Source organism: Ovis aries, chromosome 12 (genome assembly GCF_016772045.2).
Source record: "Ovis aries strain OAR_USU_Benz2616 breed Rambouillet chromosome 12, ARS-UI_Ramb_v3.0, whole genome shotgun sequence".
NCBI classification, from domain to species: Eukaryota; Metazoa; Chordata; class Mammalia; order Artiodactyla; family Bovidae; genus Ovis; species Ovis aries.
Genome location: NC_056065.1, coordinates 44297196 through 44321214, shown reverse-complemented (window position 1 = coordinate 44321214; position 24019 = coordinate 44297196). Strand labels below are relative to the sequence as shown.

At 42.9% G+C, this 24019-nt stretch overlaps 1 protein-coding gene across 8 annotated transcripts in view; it reads right to left on the bottom strand.

Annotated features, from left to right (window-relative positions):
* RERE (arginine-glutamic acid dipeptide repeats) overlaps positions 1 to 24019 on the bottom strand; it is a 418492-nt gene that overhangs the window by 80904 nt on the left and 313569 nt on the right. For all 8 annotated transcript variants that reach the window (XM_027975675.2, XM_060396516.1, XM_060396513.1 and 5 more), the window contains one exon: positions 11936 to 12034. In XM_027975675.2, the coding sequence (XP_027831476.2) occupies positions 11936 to 12034 (99 nt within the window). The remainder of the gene's footprint in view (positions 1 to 11935; positions 12035 to 24019) is intronic.

The window sequence follows — 24019 nt, the reverse complement described above, 5'->3', positions numbered from 1 at the left end:
CTTCCGGTTACACAAACCTGTCAGCCATCACAAAGTTCCTCCTCCTCTTCCTATTTCTCAGATAAGAAAACTAAGACCCAAGTGGAGACCCAACGTCCTTGTGGTCACCAGTCTGAGGACTGTCACCTGGGCCTTCTGCTCTTGGGCCAGCATCTTCTCCAAAACCACCGGGCCTCCTCCTGCCTGTGCCCCCACCTCCACTCATAGTGAGTGTCCAGAGAGGAGGGGGAGCGGCCACCCTGAGCTTCCACCTCCCCTAGCATCCAGGGTCTGTCTCGGTCATGTTCACGGTGCCCCCGGAGGATGTGGGACAACACAGCAAAGCAGCAGTGACTCTCCATGTCCAAGGTATCCTCCTCCTGTTTGTACGTCAGAGATCTTCCTAGTTCTGCAGGGTCGTAATTTCTGACCATTTAATAAAATGATCCAGAATGACAGAGTACACACGGTAAAACAAACAAACAAACAAACAAACAGGCTCTAGGCAGATTTTAAATGTTGAATGCGATGTTGGTAGGCTTTCAGCCCTCAGGCCACATGATGTTATTTCAGTCATTTAGCAGGATTCTCTGACTCAGCGGTTCTTTCTCACTTGCAGCTTTCTCTGCGTCTTCCTCCTCCTCATGGGTTCTGTGGTGTATCAACTTGACAGTTCTGTTTCCTACTGCTGGGATCAATTACATGGAGTCTAGCTCTCTAGCAAGGGGAAAAAACACTCCTAAAGTGCCCAAATAGTGGGAGCACACCTGAGGTTTAGAGGAATTCTGAGAGGAAAAATATATTAATTACCCACATGTCACATCTTTGTGATTACAAAACAAGACTGCCCAAGACACAGAGTTCTGAGGGCAGGTGGGTTAGTCCAAGTGGTTAGATGAACACTGGGCAGTGCCCTTCTCTCCCTCTGTCACTCGCTCACAGCAGAATGTTGCAACCACACGTATCAGTAAGTATTAAGTGATACAAGGAACAGACTCTTAAAATCAGAGTCTATAAAATTAGAAAAGGATTGCTTCTTGGTAGGAAAGCTATGACAAACCTAAAGAGTGTGTTAAAAAGCAAAGACATCACTTTGCCGACAGAGGTCCGTATAGTCAAACCTATGTACAGTAGTCATGTATAGATGTGAGAGCTGGACGATGAAGAAGGCAAAGCACTGAAGAACTGATGCTTTCAAACTGTGGTGCTGGAGAAGATTCTTGAGTCCCTTGGAAAGCAAGGAGATCAAATCAGTCAATCCTAAAGGAAATCAACCCTGAATACTCACTGGAAGGACTGATGCTGAAGCTGAAGCTCCAATACTTTGGCTGCCTGATTTGAACCAGCTGACTCATTGGAAATGACCCTGATGCTGGGAAAGATTGAAGGCAGAAGGAGAAGAGGGCAACAGAGGATGAGATAGTTAGATGGCATCACTGATTCAAAGGACACGAACTTGGGCAAACTCTGGGAGATGGTGAGGGACAGGGAAGCCTGGAGTGCTGCAGTCCATGGGGTCACCAAGAGTTGGACATGACTTGGCGACTGAACAACAAGAAAATTAAACAACAGACAACTGGAAGGAGTTGGCTGCTCCTTCCAAGGGAAGCTACCAAGAAGAAAAGAGCAGGGAAGTGTCCACATAACACTGCTGGAGTCTGAAGATGCTCTGGCCTCACGCTGGATGACTGAGAACTCCTCCTTGACTGTATTCAGTGGTAGGGGCCAGCTCCACTGAAGTGGTCTGAGGATCTGGGGACTTAGGGGGAGGGGGAACATCCTCTACTATTCAACCCAGTCAAACAATGTTTTCTGATGACCAACTTTGCTCCAGGCCCTGGGCTACATTCTGGGGATACAAGACTCTAGCACCTGGCGAACACACTAGGTACGTCACTTAAGGTCTTGTTTCAATCTGTCTTCCCCACTAGAATGTCAGCTCCATGAGGACAGGGGGTTTGTTTGTTCTGTTCCCTGCTGTTATCACCAACACACACAGTGGTGCCTGGCATTGTGCTGGTGCTCCATCGACATTAATGAAATAAATGAGTGACTTCTGACCAGTAATCTAAAATGAAAACTGAACGAGTATCCTGGTGAACAGCATGAAGGACTCATCCCATCTTCAGGCTCACTTGCCATCTCTTCTCTCTGCCAAGCCCCAACGCCAAACTCAACAAGTCCAAAGCTGGAGACACAGACCTGGGCCTGAACACTAAGGTGAGATCCGACTGCAGAAACTGTCTTTCTTCTTTCTGATCACCAAACACAGTCTGCTTCCTAACACCTCAGTGCTCTGTCATACAGGTGTGGATAATGCACTAGAATTTACCCATATAAACATAACTTTGGAAAAATGTCCTAAAGCAAGTGCTGAAACATAATTATAAGTTATCACTTGGCAGTATGCAGGGTTATCAGGAGAAGAATAAGCACACAACATGATTGGGGAATTAAAAAAATCAGGCCAGCACCTCAGTGAACACAGCAACTGGGGGCCACCAAGGCCATTACTACTTCTACCTCAAAAAGACTAGATTTAAGACACAAGTGGGCCAAGAGGAGACAGCTTTCACGAGTTGCTCAGTCGTGTTCAACTCTTTGTGACCCCATGAACCGCAGCATGCCAGGCCTCCCTGTCCATCACCAACTCCCAGAGTCCACCCAAACCCATGTCCATTGTGTCGGTGATCGTCCCCTCCTCCTCCTGCCCTCAATCTTTCCCAGCATCAGGGCCTTTTCAAATGAGTCAGCTCATTATATCAGGTGGCCAAAGTATTGGAGTTTCAGCTTCAACATCAGTCCTTCCAATGAACACCCAGGACTGATCTCCTTTAGGATGGACTGGTTGGATCTCCTTGCAGTCGAAGGGACTCTCAAGAGTCTTCTCCAACACTACAGTTCAAAAGCATCAATTCTTCGGTCCTCAGCCTTCTTCACAGTCCAACTCTCACATCCATACATGACCACTGGAAAACCACAGCCTTGACTAGACGAACCTTCGTTGACAAAGTGATGTCTCTGCTTTTTAATATGCTGTCTAGGTTGGTCTTAACTTTTCTTCCAAGGAGGAAGCGTCTTTTAATTTCATGGTTGCAATCACCATCTGCAGTGATTCTGGAGCTCAGAAAAATAAAGTCAGCCACTGTTTCCCCATCTATTTGCCATGAAGTGATGGGACTGGATGCTGTGATCTTAGTTTTCTGAATGTTGAGCTTTAAGCCAACTTTTTCACTCTCCTCTTTCATGAGTTACTTCCTCTCAATGTAGGGTCTCCCCCACTGGAATCTTTTTGTGTTTTTTTTTTTTTTAAACCTCCTGTTTCCTTCCCTAATCCTGAATTCTAGCTACCAGGCTAATGAGGTGTGGTTTCACCTGTGAAAATGTAAGGCTCCAATGTCACTGTACACAAAGTGTTCCATGCATACACAAAGAAAATTGACTTCAGTTCTGTTGCTAAGAAACCACAGAAGGAAAGGGTTTTTCCAGCCTCTTCATTTATAAAGTAACCACTTTGTCTATCGGAGAACAAATGCAATCTCTCAAGTCCCCTCATGCCTTGCTCTCATTTTTAAAATGAACAGAGAAAGATGATGGAGAGTGGCTCAAAGTGCATGCTATCTTCATTTTTTTTTACGTCCTTGAAAATGAGATGGAAACATGGTTTCAATAACCCACTGCTCTCATATTTATTAATCTTTCAGGCTGAAGATTCTCCCCAACACTCCCCCACTTCAAGCAAAAATGAAAAATGTCCCATAGAAGTTACTCTTTGATTTTAAAAGGTTAGCCTGGGCAGTGAGAACTAATTTACGCTATGCTTGTATTCCATGTGGGGTTACTTCCCAGGTCTCTGTTCTATCCTACATTGCCCCAAGGCCCAAACACGTACACAAGCATGAACATGAAAACGCACACACACACAGAGCCCAAGAGAATAGCACAATGCATCTTAGCTTTATTAAAAAAAAAAAAAACACACACACTAAAATTAGGGCTTGGGATAAGGAACTTGAAAACATACTTGTTAAAGAAAATGAAAAAAAAATGTTTTTGTTTAAAAAGAGAGAAACAGGCATACTAACTTTGAGCACAGCATAAAGAGGAAGCCAATAAAGCCATGTATGTGAAAGGCAAGGTCACAGCTGAATTTGTAGATTTAACCCAGAGGCAACTTCTACTGATATGAAACACTGAAATAAATTTTTAAAACATCTCTCCCCTTCCAATGCTTGGCTTATTTCATTTACTAAAGGAGTCTAAAGTATAGTTTTCTTCACAGCTTGTTACACAGTGGAATCTTTCTGCAAACTAACTGACAAAATTGATTGCCTTATACCAACTTTTCTACACATATAATTGATTTTTAATTTGGTGTCTCATTTCCAAAAGGACTTGACAATAAACTCCACTCTATCCACACTACTGACTTCTTTAAACAAGAGTGTGATTCAAAGGCTGATGGGAGTCAATTACAGAAAAAATAGTTTAGTTTCACTAATATCTGAAACATTAGGCAAATTTTACCCAAATTTACATCTCCCTTCTTTAATAGTAAGGCCTGATTCTTACTATGGACCAAAATAAGAATACGTAACATGAGCAACATGTATATTACTTATATGTACAATGTATGGCAGCATACATCATAATTCTTCCTTTTCTTTTTCCTACTCTCATATCTAAGAATTAAGCTGTTCATAAGAAATAGTTACCAATTTAGTTTAAAATGAGAGGAAGGGTAATCAGTAGGGAGAAAAAACTATTTTCATCCAATTTAAACATTACTGAGTACCTATTATGAGTTGCACTAAATACAGCATATCTATATTTTGGGTTCTAAGCAAACCGTAAAAATTTTCAGATTAAGATTTCTTTAGAAAGTAAGAATTTTAATGTTACAATTCAATTTATATAAGTTTACAATGACATAAAATGATGTAGGTACATGAAATAAAGTGCTTTGAAGAGAGAATGAAACAAGGAAAATGTGAGACAGTGATGAGGTTTCAACCTCCCTTTAATGTTTTTATAATAATGTTCTCACAAGAGAGAAAGATCCACATAAAATTTAAAAAAGAAAAAGAAAATGAACGGATTCATACTGGATGACCTATAGGTTCATAAACATTTCTTGAAAGACTATATAAAATGTTCCACAACTCTGGAAACTGGACCATTCCTAAAATAAATATAATTCAATTAAGCCTTCTCCTATACTGAATATTATGTACATTTAAAACCGAACACGAAGATTACGGACATCCTAAAGTTTACATCTTCAGGTCGGTAACCTTGGGCTCTGGGCGCGCCGTCCCCCCACCCCGCCCCAACCTGGCTTTCACCTCAACCACCTCCTGCTGCTGTAGGGCCTTAACTTTGGTTCTGCTGTGAATTCCATTTTCTACAGCTGCCACACAAACAGTAAATAAAATTCATTGTATTTTTGCCCCACTAAGCAGCTCTGTCTTCTGGCACATCCAGATGCCTGGCTTGAAAATAGTGAACAATGAAAACAATGTTTTATTGAGCAAACATTCCAAAAAGGCCATAACAAAGGCCTCGGAAGGTGCTGCTAAAGAAAGACACTGTGGCAAGGGCTTTGTATACTCCATCTGAGTAATTTCTTGACCAGTGGCCCAGGTTCATTGGATTACAGATATTCAGAGAATTAGTCTCCCATGTCATGTCAACTTCAAAAGAAAGACTTCTATTTATGTTTATGATAAATGGAGTTTTAAACTGAAAGATGGTTCAGATGTTTTAAAACTTATGAATCTGTAAAATCCATGTACATGACCAATTAAGGTGTATTGTCCCCACGGATTAACTCTTTTTGGATAAAAAATTTCAGAGGTTATCTGTATCTAGGTTGTTCACCTCAATGTTGATATGAAATATTTAAAGGAAACCATATTTCAAGATGGGGCTTTCTAGGTGGCGCCAGTGGTAAACAATCTGCCTGCCAATTCAGGAGAAGCAAGAGACACTGGTTCCACCCCTGGGTCGGGAAGATCCCCTGGAGTAGGAAATGGCAACCCACTCCAGTATTCTTGCCTGGAGAATTCTATGGACAGAGGAGCCTGGCAGGCTACAGTCCATGGGGCTGCAAAGAGTCAGACATGACTGAGGGACTGAGCACATACACATATTTCAAGATAAAAGTTACAGTTGAAACTGAAAGCGTTGGTCACTCAGTTGTATCCGACTGCTCGCAACTCCACTGACTGTAGCCCACCAGGCTCCTCTGTCCATGGAATTCTCCAGGCAAAATACTGGAGTGGGTTGCTATTCCCTTCTCCAGGGGATCCCAGCCAGGAATTCAACTCAGGTCTCCTGCATTGCAGGCAGATTTTTCACCATCTGAGCCACCAGGGAAACCTCCAAAAGTTACAGTTACCCAAGATGAAACGGAAGCACTCTGCAGGGACATCCAAAGCAACACAACCTCTCCCTTACGTAACACCTGGAATTATGCCTAAAGCTATTTCAACATGAAAGTAATTCCTGAAACACAGCAAAGTGGATGGGAAGCAAAGGGTGAAACTCACAGCTCAGTGAGGCACCCAATCTTACAACTTTGCAAGGCAGGCCAAACTCCACAAGGAAAATGCAGGCCCTGAATTTTGAAAAGAATTCAATTAGCACCCCCAGTATTTCCATAATCAACAGCTGAATGCTAATTAAGAGCACAGCACCAAGCAAGCAATGGAATCCCAGTGCAATAACCAACAACACAAGGGTGCAAATGCTCCCTTCAGCTTGCATGCATAAACAAACAAAATTAATAACTACCCAAGCATGGAAGGGTGGCTTAATCTGTTTCGATTAGGCGCAGTTCAGCCCTGGGGCTTTTGTGTTATATTTAAATGTGTTCATCATGTTTAATTAAAAACCTAATAATCTAGGGTTGTTGTTTTTTTTAAGTTCTGATCTGTACTTTCCTCCTCTTTCTCTTCCTGAGTTCTACTGATTTGGATGGTTTCCTGAAAAGGAACAATATTTTTAGCATGCTGTAAGTGAAACTGGTTAACCAGCAACATCACTCTCCAAGGCAGCAGCCAGTCACTGTCGTGAGCTCCATCCTAGCCCATGTCAGGGGTTCAATAAGCTTCATGAATTAAAGCAAAAATGCTCTTCTGATCTGACCTGGTTTATTTAGCCTGAAAGACTTCCCCATGAGCTAGCTACCAAGGTGTTTCCAACAGTCTCTCCTCTAAAACAGAGTTCTTTTGTCATTATCTGGCTTAGAATTTGACAGAAATTGGCACAAATCTGGCTTCAGTTCAATAGAATTTAAAGTATCTCAGCCCTAAGGCAACTTCAATAAGAAATACCATATCTGTAACAACACACCAAGTGTTTAAGGAATTACTGAGAGGAAGTGTGAAATGAAAGGCCTCCTGTTGTTTAATTCTGAGGCCTAAGATCTCCAGAATTAATGGTTATCTGAAAGACCTCAGAAGAAGAGGTCTGGTGATAGTGTTAACCATAATTTGGGAACTTTTCTCAAAAGTAAACTTTTAAGGTTTACTTTTGTATGCATCACTGGATTCATATAAAAGTTTTTCTCCTTGGTGCTGATGCATAATTATTAACCATTAAATGCTGGATTGAGGACAATGTCAATTAGAGTGAAGTTTAAAACCAATCATCTTAAATAAAGAGTTGTCAATACTCAAGGGCCTCAAAGGCAGAGACATTACTCTCACCATCAGAAAGCCTCACTCTTCATAAGTTTACAAACTAGAAGGACAATCAACTTAGAAATAAAGACCATGAGGAACAAAGCTGGTGATGGCAGCACAGAGGCTTCAGGAGCGGCCAATAAAGGATGCAGACCTAGTTCAGCAGGGGAGTGCCTGGCCGCTGAACCTCAGGGTCTGGGTTAACAAGAGAGAGAGAGTCTGTTCCCAGGGCAGAAGACACACAGGGTCAGGAGGTTCCCACTCTCAGCACAGCCAGGGGTCCCATGGCAGGTGCTCCCTGCCAACCCTCTCACACGGTGCTCCATTCATGTCCGTGCAAAGGAAAGCAAGTGCATCGATGCTGGAGTCAGGTCAGATGCTGGGCAGCTGGTCAATATACTGGAGCCAATGAAATTTAAACGTAACTAGAGCATCCAAGTATACAGAACATTAGGAGGGACAAAAGAGGCAGGTTCATGTATTTATTTGAGTTGGGGCCCATTTATTTTGCTTAAATCTTCTGATTCCTGGGGTGAGAAAATGTGGGAATTCCAGCAGGAGGGGTGGCATGCACGGAGCAGGTATTCACTCACACCAAAAACCAGGCTCCAGGTTAAGAGCAATGCTGGTTTATGTGCCCCACTGCCACATAAAACAATTCAGAGAGGTGATCTGGACAGTTCAGGTGAGGCTTCCCTCAGCCTAACAATTACTCAGTCACCCTTCTCATTCCCTGTTGAGGTTTTAGAAAGCGAACTTAACTTCCTATGAGTAAGGGAACCATTTGATCCCTGGGCTCTGCAAGGGCTGGATGACTGCCAAAACACTTCTTAAAACGTACACTAAAACAAACATGGTAAAAATGAGCCCAGACTGACAAGGATGTATGCGGTTAGAGATGATTATCCCAGGCTGGGAGTGAGTGGCACTCGAGTCCTGCTTCACTTTTCAGAATCAAGCTGGGCTTTTCCCCATGTGTCAGGTTCCCGACCCTCCTTCATCCTACCATTGCTCCAAGTCTCCAAGAAGCAGCAGAGGGGACACTGCCCACGCTGCGTCTGATATAAGCAAATGCTGTTGGGGAAGGAAGCCAGCTCTTCTCAGCAGGAATGTGAAAGGTCCACAGGGAATGAAAGATCAATGGAGGAGTGAATGGAGGGGGAGAGAGAAAGGAGCCGGGGAGGCAGGAGTGAAAAGGGAGGGACAATGGCGGGGCGAGGGTGGGCACACGAAGGTGGAAGGAGAGGAGAGACCAGACCAAGTGAGGAGCCTGAGTCTGGGAAGCAGCTGTCAGGGCACATCCATGCTGACAGGCCCTAGGATGGGCCACTGTCCACGACTGTTCCAGCCTTTTCATCTCCTTATGTCTATCTTCCACAAAGGCTTTGTGTAGAATTTAACGTTTTTACCCATCAAATCTCTTACTTCTTCTCACATAAACAGGTCTACAGCGGGAAATAATATCCATGACTTAAAAAAAAAAATTGAAGTATACTTGATTTAAAATGTTGTGTTAATTTCTGTACAGCAGTGATTCAGTAATATAAACACAAATACTTTTTCAGACTCGTTACGATTTATCACATACCAAATCACTTTCACACCATACTCATGGTTATCACAGGATGCCGAATATAAGTTCTCTGTACAGCACAGGGAACTATATTCAATATATAGGACCTTGTTGTTCATCTTTTTTATACATAGTAGTTTATGTCTATTAATTCCAAACACCTAATTTATCCCTCCCCCGTGCCACGTTCCCCCTTTGGTAACTATAAGTTTGCTTTCTGTATCTACGAATCTGTTTTTGTTTCATAAATAAGCTCACCTGTGTCATATTAGACTCCACCGATAAGTGATATCGTATATTTGTCTTTCTCTGACTTACCTCCCTTAGTATGATAATCTCTAGGCCCATCCATGTTGCTGCAAACGGCATTATTTCATTCTTTCTTATGGCTGAGTAATATTTCATTATATATATATTATATATATATTCATTATATTTCATTATATATACATATAATGAAATATTACTCAGCCTTAATGTATGTATATATATAAACATACACACACCACATCTTCTTTATCCACTCATTTATCTATGGGCATTTAGGTTGCTTCTATGTGTTGACTATTGTGAACAGTGGTGCATGTATCTTTTCAAGTTAGAGTTTTCTCTGGATACATGCCCAGAAATGGGATGGCTGGATCATATGGCAACTCTATTTTTAGTTTTTTAATATGTGACTTTTCAACACAGTTGAGTTTAACATTTTTACTTTGCCCACTGTCTCAAAGACAAAAGTTTGAGTTGTCTGCATCTCTTTACTAATCGGGTCAAGTTTCACATTCTCTATTTCAAAGCTGCAACATCGGCTTCACCAACACTCCGATGAACTGAGGGACCGCTGAGAAGGCTGGCGCTCTCTTACAGAAGCTTCAAGGACCATCTCGCCATCTCAGGCCCTCCCTGCTGCCTCCTGATTTTCCCCTCACTCTTCTTAACCCCTGCTGCCCTCACCCACAGCATCCCACGGACAACCTCCCTGGGCACACGCCCAGGATCTCACCACTTCTCCCCACCACCGCTGCTGTGCCGCTCGGTCACCCAGGCCTGGGCTCTCACATAGCCCTGAAGCCACTCTTGCTTGAAGCAGCAGCCAGAGGGCCACTGGCAGACGGAGTCCCTGTGCGCAGAAGCCACTCATGCAGAGCAAACAGCAAGACTCCGAACACAGGTCCACAGGCCACCCGACCTGTGCTCTGGGGACCCTCCCCGTCCCCCGCCTCTCCTGCCGCTCTCCCCTCATGTTCCTGCCTTTCCTCCAACACGCCAGGTGCGCTTTCACCTTAGGGCCCTCAATATCCAAGGCTTGCCTCCTCACAGAAGCCAGGCCCCACCCGGTTCCCCCCTGCCCCGTTTTCCTCAGCACACACTGATTTACAGGTGGTCTCCCCCATCTCGAGGGGGGGCCCTGTGTTCCCCTTGATGGTGCCTAACACAGCACCTGGCACATGACAAGCCCTTGATACATACTGCTGAAAACATGAACGAGCGGGACCAGGAAAGCCACACAATTTCTAAACACTCTCCCTTAGGCTATTTTTAAATACAGGCAAGGAACTCACAATCAATCAATATGTGTATCAGTGCCAGCCCTCATCTTAATCTCAGTCAGCCTCAAGGGCAAATGTCAAGTGGTGATGCTCATACTGAAGACTGTATTTGCAAAAGCACAAGAAATCTCCCTGCCTTGTGTAGCAATTCTTCTCCCCAAAGTCACGAGGTGGGGGATGGAGAGCTTCATTAGAACTCTTTCTGCTGGGATAAAATCCATGAGTTTGAAAATATGTACTTCTGGGTACATTTCTATCTTCCCACCATCAGACACAACTGAGCGACTTCACTTTCACTTTTCACTTTCATGCATTGAAGAAAGAAATAGCAACCCACTCCAGTGTTCTTGCCTGGAGAATCCCAGGGACGGCAGAGCCTAGTGGGCTGCCATCTATGGGGTCGCACAGAGTCGGACACGACTGAAGTGACTTAGCAGTAGCAGCAGTAACAGAATGAATATGAAAGATCCGATACTGATTTAAAGTCTATGTTTCCTGCTCTTGACTACTGTTCTTCTGCACGTTAGAGACCCTATCAGACTTCACAACAAAAACAAGGTGCAGCCCTAATCTAAAGAGTATCAGCTGGTTCTAAAATGACTGAATCTTAACAGAAGGTGAGGTGAAGTCGCTCAGTCGTGTCCGACTCTCTGCGACCCTGTGGACTGTAGCCTACCAGGCTCCTCCGTCCATGGGATTCTCCAGGCAAGAATACTGGAGTGGGTTGCCATTTCCTTCTCCAGGGAATCTTCTCAACCCAGGGATCGAACCCAGGTCTCCCTCATTGGAGGCAGACGCTTTAACCTCTGAGCCACCAGGGAAGCCACGAATCTTAACAGAAGGAGGTATCGAAAGCTAGCCTGTACCCAAACAAACCAACCAACCCAACCTAATTTTTTTAAAGAGCAACTATTAATTTCCTCTCTCTTTCCATGACACCTGGGGAAATCTTTCCCATTTCCTATAAAACAAATGCTGACTAAACTCTCTCCATACAATTATGAGGTTCAGAGGCTCTTTATCCTGACTGACAGATGCCATAGGCAGTCTGTAGCCATGACCGGATCCTGGGGACGTGGTGAGCAGCAGGCCCAGCCGCCCCTCATGCCCCAGAGCAGACCCGAGGCTGACTCCCGCCCGCTCACCACTTCGTCCTCGGTCCAGCTCTTCTCGATCAGCTTGGGCACAGGCTTCTTCACCAGTCGCTGCAGAGCTTTGCCAGCATCATAGCCACTTTCATGGAGCTAAAACAATAATGACAATTTTAGTTTGTTCACTGCACCAAAAAACAGAACTGGAAGCAAATCAATAAAAAGGGGATCCTTCATTTACTCTAACAGAAGAGTCATGAGACAGGTACACGAGACTCAGAGTCACTTTAGCCAGTGTCATAACTGGCTTATATCCAACCACCCCCCAGATCCAGCTGTTCTGGGAGAAGGACACAAGCAGGGGAGAGAACATTCTGGCAATGACAGGAACAAGATGAAGACCAACAGTAACATTTATGGAACATTTAGCCTAGGCTGTTGCTAAAGCACCTTTCACACACTCATTTATCTTACTTAATCCTATGAGGAAAGTATTCTTTCAGTTAATCTTACAGAGTAGGAACCCTCATCACCCATTTTATGGATGAGGAGACTGAGGCATGGAAAGGTCAAGTAAAGGTACTCACCCATACTAAGCCAGTAAGCAGTGGAGCCAAGACTCAAACCCAGCCTACGTGACCCCTGCTCTTGTCCCATTTCCCTCAAAGTGGTCTAAAGACGTGACAGATTATGTTCTTTCCCATTAGCACGTCTTAAGTCTTTCACCTATAATTTCACTAAAAAAATTTTCAAGTATCTAAATATAAAAACTTTAAATCTAATTATGTAACAGTATACTAACTTCTCAGCACATAAATGAAGATGCTAGTTTATCTACATGGTCCTTTCAGGCCTGGACTTTCTCTCTGGTCAAAACTGTTGAATTTTTTTTTTTTTTTAAGATTTATTTATTTTTGGCTATGCTGGGTCTTCATTGCTATGTGCAGACTTTTCTCTAGTTGTGGCGAGCAGGGGTTACTCTTGCAGAAAATGAAAGTGAAAGTCGCTCAGTCATACCCAATTCTTTGCGACCTCCTGGACTATATACTCCATGGAATTCTCCAGGCCAGTATATCCTTCCACCCCAGGGATCAAACCCAGGTCTGCTATATTGCAGGTGGATTCTTTACCAGCTGAGCCACAAGGGAAGCCCCTTGTTGTGGAGCACAGGCTCAACAGTGGTGGCTCATTGGCTTAGCTGCTCTGCAGCATGTGGAATCTTCCTGGACCAGAAATGGAACTCATGCCCCCTGTATTGGCAGGCAGATTCTTGACCACTGGACCACCAGGACAATGAAGAGAAGGAGCAGAGAGAATGATCCTCCTGCTCACATCAACCTTCCCAAACTGTGGCTGTCTCTCCAGATTTCTCACCGGGAACTGCCCTTTCTTTCCAAAGTCTACTCTGACAGGAGCATTTTCTGGCTGAGACCTATACCTCCAGGAATTAACACCACCCATAGCAAAAGGTGATAGACAGAGATACTTGTTGAGTTAAAGGCCTTCAACTACTGCCCCTCGATAGACTCAACCCAAATCTCCACCTCAGTGTGTTCAGGTTCATTCAATCTGATGTTAGCTGAGTACCTATTATGGTGCAGGCCACACCCCAAACCCTGGGGACACAGCAGTGAACACAATGGCTGCCCGCAGGGGACATGCTGATCTTACTACAAGTGCTTCAATCCCTTATTTGAAAAATTCACCAGTATTTGCAAATCCTCAGTACAAATAAGGTGCAAACTTTACCAGTAAGTCAGTTTGTTTGTTTGGATGGATGAATGGATGAACTAATAAATAAAAATTTTGGATATAGTAAATCTCTCCTATAACTATTTGACTGCTATTGGAAGTTAAATATCCATTTTCATTCTTCATTCAGCAAAACAAAAAGTTATTAAAAATCAAAATTTCCCAAGTTAGTCTCAAATTTTAGAAGATTCCAATTCACTCTAAGTCCAGACTACCCACAGATATCCAGACTAGAAATTAATTACTAAGACAACTACCTTAAAAAAGCCAAAAACACCTACTTCAATGATTAATGCTGAATCTTTTTTTGGTGGTGGTTGGATGTGGATAAGGTGAGTGCACACAAAAAAATATGGATGCCAGATATGAACTTATGTATTTTTATGACATTCATTGTGGTAGGTCTGGTGGCTCAGAGGTTAAAGCGTCTGCCTCTAATGCAGGAGACCTGGGTTCGATCCCTGGGTCAGGAAGATCCTCTGGAGAAGGAAATGGCAACCCACTCCAGTATTCTTGCCTCGAGAATCCCATGGATGGAGAAGCCTGGTGGGCTACAGTCCATGGGGTCACAAAGAGTAGGACACGACTGAGCGACTTAAATTATGACATTCATTGTTAGAGGATTTAAAAAATAGAATACTATAAATATTATACTAAATAAATGAAATACTATACTAAAATATTAGAATTTGCAAATATTTGAAAACTGTTCAATTGGTCTCCTTTCAGAAGTATATAAAATAAAAAATAGTTAGATTTTCATACTTTGCCTAAGATCCAGAACAAGCAGATATTTGCCAAATTCTATAATATAATTAGGATCTATAATGAGAGCTTAACAGCAAGGATCAGAACTGAATAAAGGGAAAAACTGCATGGCTATTTTTTTTTTTTACCAAACCAGTCGATCCTAAAGGAAATCAACCCTGAATATTCATTCATTGGAAGGACTGAGGCTGAAGCTCTAATACTCTGGTCACCTGATGTGAAGAGCCAACTCATTGGAAAAGACTCCGATGCTGGGAAAGATTGAAGGCAGGAGAAGAAGGGGGCAGCAGAGGATGAGATAGTTAGATAGCATCACTAACTCAATGGATATGAGTTTGAGCAAACTCCAGAAGATAGTGAAGGAAAAGGAAGCCTGGCATGCTGCATTTCATGGGGTCACAAAAAGTCAGACGTGACTTGGCGACTGAACAACGACATGTTAGTGATACTCTGAAATCAATTCAAGTTGATCAAATCATGAATTCTTAATAAAAAGCTCATGGCAATTAAACAATATTTTATAAAAGGTAATAACAGTAAATGGGGTAATTATACAGAAAGTGATGAAAAACTATGGACTTTGGAGCCAGATTATCTGGAGTGGAATTCTAGCTCTACCACTTACTAGGTGTGTGGCCAGGACAAGTTACTTATCCTCTTTGGGCTTCAATTTTGTCATTTTAAAAAAATGCATAAAATAATAGCATCTGCCTTTCAGGGCTATTGTGAGGATAACATTAGAAACTACATGTAAAATTGCTTATCAGTCCCTGGCACACAGTATGCTAAATGAGTGTTAGCTATTTATTTTTAGAAGGAGGGAGAAAAAAATGAAGGAAGTAGTCTCTATCCAATTTTCATTAATTTTCTAGATTAGCGAGTAGCCTTTCCAGAGACAGAAAAAAAATTGTTAAACTATAAACAAAACCACTTATGTTTCACATAATTATTCATGTTAATAATTAATGAAATTTGATTAAATCTCCAGTACAGTACACAGAAAAAAAATTAAATCTTACATGGCTGATAACAGGAAATTACTCATAAGAACACAGGGCCCATTCCAAAAGTGAACAAGTGAATGAAGTCATTAATCCCTATGACATTCCTGCCTTTTGGTGAACCAAGAAGAGCTTTAAATGAGCTGGAAGAAATGTTCTGAGGGACCTGCTGCACTCAGGGTTGTTTGGTTTTTCAAGGAGGGTGCTCCTGCTTGCATGGCGTCCCTAGTCAAATTTCTCATGAGCTGCTTTAGCAGACAATTTTCCCTCAAACACATCCTTGCATCTGTGATTCCTCTGTTCAGATCACACTTTCCCCGACAAAGCTGTTGTGATATATGTGGTAAGCTCAATAACAGGTAACTGCCTCTGCTCATGGGATCCATTGTCAGCCTGTCTTCTAAAAATAGTCCTATTCCTGACCTTTCCACTCCACGAACCCAACAAGTATCCAGAGTGTCCACCTCCTCCATCTCTGCCAAAAACACACCTGAAAAGTAAAAGTGTGGCACTATTTAACAACAGTGACAAATACTGATTGAACATATGGAGTCGGGAGTGACTGTGCTGTCATCAAGAATTCATGAAGGCCAGTACAAGGTTCTGTTCTGGCATGCCCTCTTCCCAGAGAGCCCAAAGGGACCCTTCTCTCAACAAGCCCCTTCTTAACGTTGCAAACAGTTATTCCCACTTAATAGCAATTGAGTCTGAGGAAGTTCTGAGAGCATTACATTTTTAAAGAAACACTTCAGTTATATTTACTAAAGATGGACTTTTTAACATATTAACAGTTGTTTCAGCCCACATTGTTTCTTTGAATATCTGTCAAATACTTTGGGAAAATTACTGGAAGTTCAGGATATCCTTCACTACTTCTGCAAACATGTACTGAGTGCTAAACGGTGCCAGACACTCTCCTGGGTGAGAGGGACAAACAGAGCCAGGAGAAGCACAGGAAATGGACGTCAGAAATGCTGGGTTGAGAAGCAGATTAAAGAACTGTTCTCATGTGACACGTTCACCTAAAGTCACATCTATACCCTAGGGTCCTAAAAGGCTGGGTTGCTGGGTTCCACCTTCTTTGCTTAATATACAAAAAAGCACTTCTTAAAAAGGGTTTGTTTTCTGGAGGATTATGAAGATTTGTTTTTCTTCAGACTGGAGCCAAAATAATGCTTGAGCTAGAGCTTAACTAGTTATTTCAACTGTATTCCTCATGTAAATTAAAGAGTTTGTAAGTTTACCAAAATACTGGCTATCTCAAATCTTTAAAGATTGTCATTGAAAATATTCCCCTCTAATACTGTGTCAAGCTCTGAAGAACTGCAACAATCTCAACCTGTGAAAAATAGGTGGGTTCCAAATTTGAAACATCTGATCACGACCACACAGGTACATCAGTATGGTAAATTCAGTGCCCAATATGGCTAAGGTAAAAGGTTCTTCACTGTGAATAAGATTTTCTATCATTACCCTAGAGAAGACTGCTCAAGGAAACCGTAATGAAGACACTCAAACAGCTTCACTCTGTAGTCTCAGAAGAGCAATTAAAGCAAGGTAAGGAGACCTTTCTGGCCATTTGCAGCCAAGACATACCGGGAAAATCTGGGATTAAAGCAATTTTAATGTACAGAGAAATGTACCATCTTGGAGCTACTGGGTCAACATCAGTGCAAAAAGTAGGCACCAGGACAGAGCATTCTTATCCAGTCAGCTTCTAATCTCCACAAGCTCCCGTAGAGAGAAGAACCTAGATTTGACGCTGTCACCATGACCCACCAGCCAGTAGAGCAGGAAGTCATTCCACAAAAACAGGGTGTGCGTGTGCACATGTCTGTATGCATATGTGTGTGTTTTAATCCGATGATCAGGGAAGCATGCACTTGTAAATCTGCCGCTTCCACATCACTGAACTGCAGGTCTTCACTTAGGCACAAGCAGCGATAAAAGTCATCTTCCCCTAAACCGCAGGTCAGTATCTGGGAGATCTGATAACAAAATGGTGATTTTTCACCAATGCACTAGCCTCTAAGTCACCCCATCGTGGAATTCTCTTTGCTTTGCAGTTTCCCAGTAGTCTGTCAGCTGGTTCCCAGAATTTGCGCCACAGATTGCTCAGCTTCAGCTCTTCCCTTCAATTCTGGTTTGTTCACTGTCAGAGAGTCCAGGTGGCTCTTCCCCAACCAGCTGTCCACTCTCCTTGGCCATGCCTTCTGCTGCCCTGAGACCCAAGGGACACCCCAGCTCCACAGGGAGGCTGCTGTCATCACATTCTCTGTTGTCCTTCCATTCATTCAACAAGAGCTCCTGAGCAACTCTAAATGTCACGTAAGTGCCACCAAAGAAGACTAAGATGGCCCAAGCACACTAGCAGAGTGGACTGGGCATGTGACGGTGCTAAAAACAATAGCAGCTTCCAGCAGTGAACCCCTAGTTTGGCTCTGCTTAACAAACTGAATGGCAACACAGAATGGGACCACCAGGGACATGGCGCCCTCTGTAACTGGACACAGCTGGCTGCTGCATAAAACGCTCGGAACAACTCAAAGATTTCGGGTGCTCAGCAGCCCGCCTGCACAACTGCTCCCACAGTCAAGGCCTCTGCAGCCTCATGAGGGTGAGCACGGCACCACGTCTGAGCAGGGAGACAGATGCCTTAAAGCTTCATTACAAACTGGCTGAGTTGAGGTTCTCATCTCTGTCAAGTGGGACTAACATCATCAGCCCCTCACTGTGTCAAAGGACCATGAAAAGCAATAAATGAGATGCCATGTGACAAGATACCCTGAAAGGCCAAACGGCTGTAAACTGTCCAGCGGTACCATCATGGGGAGTAATAGTTCAGGGGCCGGCTATTACGAAAGATTCTTAAACACTTGCTGGTTCAAGGTGCACACGGTGCTGGGGACTACACAGCCTCGAGTGTCCTGTGACAGCCCCTGATCTCTCTGTGATTAGTAGGAAGGAAGGGTCAGGCCACAAGAAGAAAAACACATTTCTGCGTAATTGCCCAAGTTAAACCTGCTCCTCTCACTCAGCCTGACAAATCATTCCCTGCTTATTACTTTCTATAATTTAATATATATAAGTGCTTTACTGGCAAGCTTCTCGAAAGAATAAATAATACTTAATGACTGCCTACTGTTTAATTAACTCATGATTGAACTTCTCATGGATCGCTATAAACACTAAATTATATCCTTCCTCAAAGCTGCCATGGACAGAATTCTTGTTTCGAGCTTTAACTCTCCTGCCTAAACAATTCCGAAATTTCAGCAAATCTGTACATTGGACAGGGAGGTGAGAGAATCAACCTTAATGCCTGGTTATAAACTGTGTTATTTTATAGAGCAAGGATGAGGTCTTAATTTAAATAAGATTGAATATGTGCACATGTCCGAACATCTCATTTATATTACAGCAATCATTAAACATCGCTGGATCTGGGGCAGTCTGATTAGCATAACCTCTGCGTATTACCACAAGGTTTCGAGTTTCTACTCCAGCTTCTCATCTGAGCTGCCATTTTCTGTCTGCGTGATGCTGCAAATAAATTCTCCCCTTGGCACGGCTCAGCTGTCAGGCACCTCTGTTCTATAATGAACCCATGAATTACATCTCCTGCTCTGTCATCCCTGGTCTCACACATCAAAATATTGTTCTTCAATTGTAATTTATAACTTAATTTAAATGTCCCTTTTACTGTGACCTTTTTAGATCAAATGGCACTGCAGCTGGCAGCTACTGCTACGCCAAAGTATTCTTCTGCAATTACAGCCATTATAATAACTGCAGAAAAAGCCTATCTGAGGTTAGACTGCATTCATGCTAAATATTAAATAATTGCAGTCCATTAGGGATAATATTAGATTTCAATGTCTTTTGCTCTGCAAAATACACTGTTTATTTATAAGAAATTGCCAAAATAACTTAGAAAGGGGAAAAAAAGTGGAATCTGGAAACGATCTTAAAATTCCTCATGTAGTTTTAATCATTTGAATTATTCCTCACTGACATGAGAAAGCTGTCTGAAATCTGACAATTGAAAACGTCCTCTCATAATATATAATTGACAAATGCCTATATATTTTCATTCATTCGTCTATCACCAATGCCTCGTTCAGTTCAGTCCAATCGCTCAGTCATGTCTGACTCTCTGCGACTACATGGACTGCAGGACTCCAGGCTTCCCTGTCCATCACCAACTCCTGGAGCTTGCTCAAACTCATGTCCATTGAATTGGTGATGACATCCAACCATCTCACACTCTGTCGTCCCCTTCTCCTCCCACCTTCAATCTTTCCCAGCATCAGGGTTTTTTCTAATGAGTCAGTTCTTTGGATCAGGTAGCCAAAGTACTGGAGCTTCAGTATCAGTCCTTCCAATGAACATTCAGGATTGATTTCCTTTAGGATTGACTGGTTTGATCTCCTTGCAGTCCAAGGGACTCTCAAGAGTCTTCTCCATCAACGCAGTTCAAAAGCATCAATTCTTTGGTGCTCAGCTTTCTTTATAGTCCAACTCTCACATCCATACATGACTGCTGGAAAAACCATAGCTTTGACTAGATGAACCTTTGTTGGCAAAACAATGCCTCTGCTTTTTAATATGCTGTCTAGACTGGTCATAGTTTTACTTCCTAGGAGCAAGCATCTTTTAATTTCATGGCTGCAGTCACCATCCACAGTGATTTCAGAGCCCAAGAAAATAAAGCCCAGTGACCTAGTACAAAGCTCAAAACATGATACACACATACATTCAAAAACTAGAGTTAAGATTGAAAGCACAATGCTTATTTTTGTTTGGCCACTGTCACTCCTAATAATGCTACTTAAGCACTGGAGAGGATAAATTTCTCTAAATACTCTTATAGGCACACATTTGAGAGATAAAGGTAACGACACAGAATTTAACTGCTGAGAGTAAGGGCTGAAGGAAAGATTCAGTTAATTTTTAGAAAGAAATACATGTTCGCTGGAATAACTCTTCCCCTCTAACACATTCCAAATAAGTACAACGTTCTAGAAATTATGTCGGCTCCTGAGGTCATAAAGGAGGAGAGAGAGAGGAGAACCAACATTTCTTGAGTGTTGCCTGTGCTAGGAACTTGTACATCTGTGTGTGGGCTCAGTTCCTCATTCGTGCTCAACTCTTTGAGACCCCATGGACTGTAGGCTGCCAGGCTCCTCTCTCCAGGCAAGAATAATGGAGTGGGTTGCCATTCCCTTCTCCAGAGATGCTAAGAACTTACTCAGTATATAACTTCATCATTTCACACCAGTCTTTTGAGGCAAGAGTGCTACATATGAGGAAACAAAACCAAGAGGTTCAAACTTGTGCTTGGGGCCACCTCCATACAAAGCAGCAGAGCAAGGATTCCACATTAGCCCAGTGTCCAGGACCCCTAAGACTCAGTCCCTGCCCCTGACACCTCCACTGAAGCATGTCAAGGTTGGCGATCTGCTGGGAACAGTGAGCTCAGGGACTCCTTCAGCTGCAGGGCTGGGGCAAGCACAAGGTCTTTTCTTACACTGGGGTGGCTAGTCAGGAGTAGCTCAGAGTAGAGAAAACACACACATATAAACAAAATAATGAAATAAATGTATAATAAAAACAGAAGAGTGTCAGTGACTAGGGTGCTATTTGTTCTGTTGAAAGAGCAAGATGATTCCAAAAAGTAGACTTTAAAGATCAACAGTATACATAATATGATTAACTTTGCCTATACTTAGGGCTTCCCTGGTGGCTCAGCAGTAAAGAATTTGCCAGCCATGCAGGAGCCACGGGTTCGATCCCTGGGTTGGGAAGATCCCCTGGAGGAGGAAATGGCAACCCACTCCAGTATTCTTGCCAGGAAAATCCCATGGACAGAGAAGCCTGGCGGGCTACAGTCCATGGGGTCACGAAGAGTTGGACACCACTGAGGGACTGAGCATGCCTATACTTAATAAAGAGCAACAGTCAAATTAAAAACACTATTCTAGGAGGAGGTAATAAAAGGCAGTTATTATGTCTCGGCAATAATTCACTTATAACAATTTCCCATGGCTAGTACAACACTGTATCATTTCTCATTCACAGCTCTCACATATGTGTAGAAAACAGGTCACAATCTCCTGGCTACAGTGCTTTTGAAGATATTCTAAACCCACAGAGCAGGGAGCTCAACCACAGGTGATTAGAAAGCAAACACCAAATCCTGGCATATCAGCTGAGGCCAGTACCTTATTTTAAAATATAGAACAAACCAAGTCTTAGCCATTTCTGACCATTTGTCTGTTTTTAGCATCTAATCTGACATTGTCTTTACAAACATAAACACCTGAACAGGAGAACCTGAGAAGATGCTGGCACCAAAGATGCAGGTTTTGGGGTCCCACAGAGGTGAGATCTAAATGAGAGAAAGCTCCTGGCTCTGGCTTAGGTTCAAACACTTGTCCTGCCACTAGCTGTGTGATAAGAAGCGAATTATTTTTCTAAACCTCAGTTTTCTTAGTAGAAAGGAAGAAACATAGAATCTTAGCTGTAGAAAGAAAGAACATAGAATTCATGCCTGTTTAGGATGAAATAAGATATGTGGTCATCACTGAGCCTGATTCCGGAAAGAGGAAATGTTCCATTAAGGAAAGCTGACTGAGAAGGGATGGGACGCGACGAGTGTCATGGGAAAGTGCTCTGGCGCTAGGAGAGTGAGTATGCCTTAGAGCACCATAGGGGTGAGCTTATCCTATAGTGCAGAAAAGACAGGACGGAAGATGGGGATGAGAAGGGAAACAACGGAGAACCTGATGACCTGGGGAGCTCTCAGGAGTGAGGTGCCAGGCTGTCCTGGGAGGAAGTAGCAGGCTGGGCAGAGGGGCCTGGAGGACCCTACTCTGAGCAGCAGTGTGGCCCCTGGACTCTTCCTCTATAACAGAGGGGCTGAACTGGGTTGTTTTTCAGAACCCCTCAGTTTTTAATCTTCTTTCTCTTTATAGACTTTGTTTTTAATTTTTATTTATTTTTGGCTAGGCTGGGTCTTTGTTGCTGCATGCAGACTTTCTCTAGTTGCAGCACTCAGGATTCTTACTGCAGTGGTTTCTCTTGTGGAGCATGGGCTCTTAGCGTGTGGGCTTCCATGATTGTGGCACACAGGCTTAGCTGCCCTGTGGCATGTGGGATCTTCCCCAACCAGGGATCGAACTTGTGTCCCCTGCACTGGCAGGCGAATTCTTTACCACTGGACCATCAGGAAAGTTCCACAGATGTTTTTGAAAGGTAAAATTCTAAAGGATACTCTATAGAAAAATAAATAAATACATGGAAATATTAATACACTCATTTAGAAAAGTAAACAAACAATATAGCCACTGAACTACGCCAAACTGCCCGGGACAAACACTGACCAGCTATTGCAGATGCTTCACTTACACCTTAGGGATTTAAGGTTAGTGTCTTAACTTTCAGGTCTCTGCAAAAGCTGGACTAGTTCATGCCACGGGTCTTTAAATGACATTATGCATAATTATCTACAGAGCTCATAGTATATAACCTCGCCTCCAAGAAACAAAACCTTTCCTCCTGCTTTCTGTGTAAGCTCCAATCCAGGACATAAAGGATGCTGGGCTGTGGCGGATCAAAGCTACCAGTCCAGTGCATGGAAAGGGAGGCCAGTTCCTCAGAACTCAGCACACAAATCCACTGATGAGAAGACCCAGCTTAATGATACAGAATGAGGAGTGTAACTCCAGCCACAGAGAGAAAAACTCCTCGCAGAGTCAGGAATCGTTGTCATTTGTCAACTTAGAAAGACCTATCTCAGATCGCAGGCAGAAACTGTTCAGGGCCACAGTGGAAATTTTTTCACTTACTCCTAGAATCTTTACAGCCTTGCAAACAGAAAAATGGCAAGGGAAGCTCTAACCTAGAGGGTGACAGAGAAACATAGCTCTATTCCCTTATGCAGACATTAGTGAACCCATTCCTAAATGCTCAAGTCAACTAGGAAGTACACATGAAAGGTTAGCCACAGGTCAGTTATAACCAGATTCCTACAAACAATTAAATTTCTTTAAATAAACAAAAAAAACCTCAAGATCAACGGCATCAGTATTAAGAGAAACCATTTACAAAAAGTGCTTGAATTCTTACTCAGAAGAATTTAAGTGTAGAAATGACTGCTTCCCATCCACAGGGCTCAGTAACCTTAACCTTGATGATTTTTGACGAGTAATTTTAAGGCTGTGTAAACAATAGTGCATTATTCTTTCTGGCTGCAATGATAAATTAATGGAACAAAGAAAATCAAAGAGGCACACAGCAAAGCATGCAAGACTACAGAGGTGGGAAGGCTTCTGAGTGGCTGCTCTTTTATCTAGAAACCTCAGCCAAGAACAAAGTGAGTGACTAAGAAATAAGCAACGAGGCTTTGGGCAACCCCAGTAGTGCCTCCAGCTGCAGCCCTGCAGAACCAAGAAGCCTCACCCTGAGCCTGAGAGGCTTAGCCTCCTCACCATTCTGGATTTCTCAGTCTAACAGGTCTGAAAGAACAAAGGAAAAAGACTGTACGATTTCAAAATACAGCAGCAGCAGCAGAGAGCCTGACTGTGGAAGACTACCAAACTTGGCAAATACGATA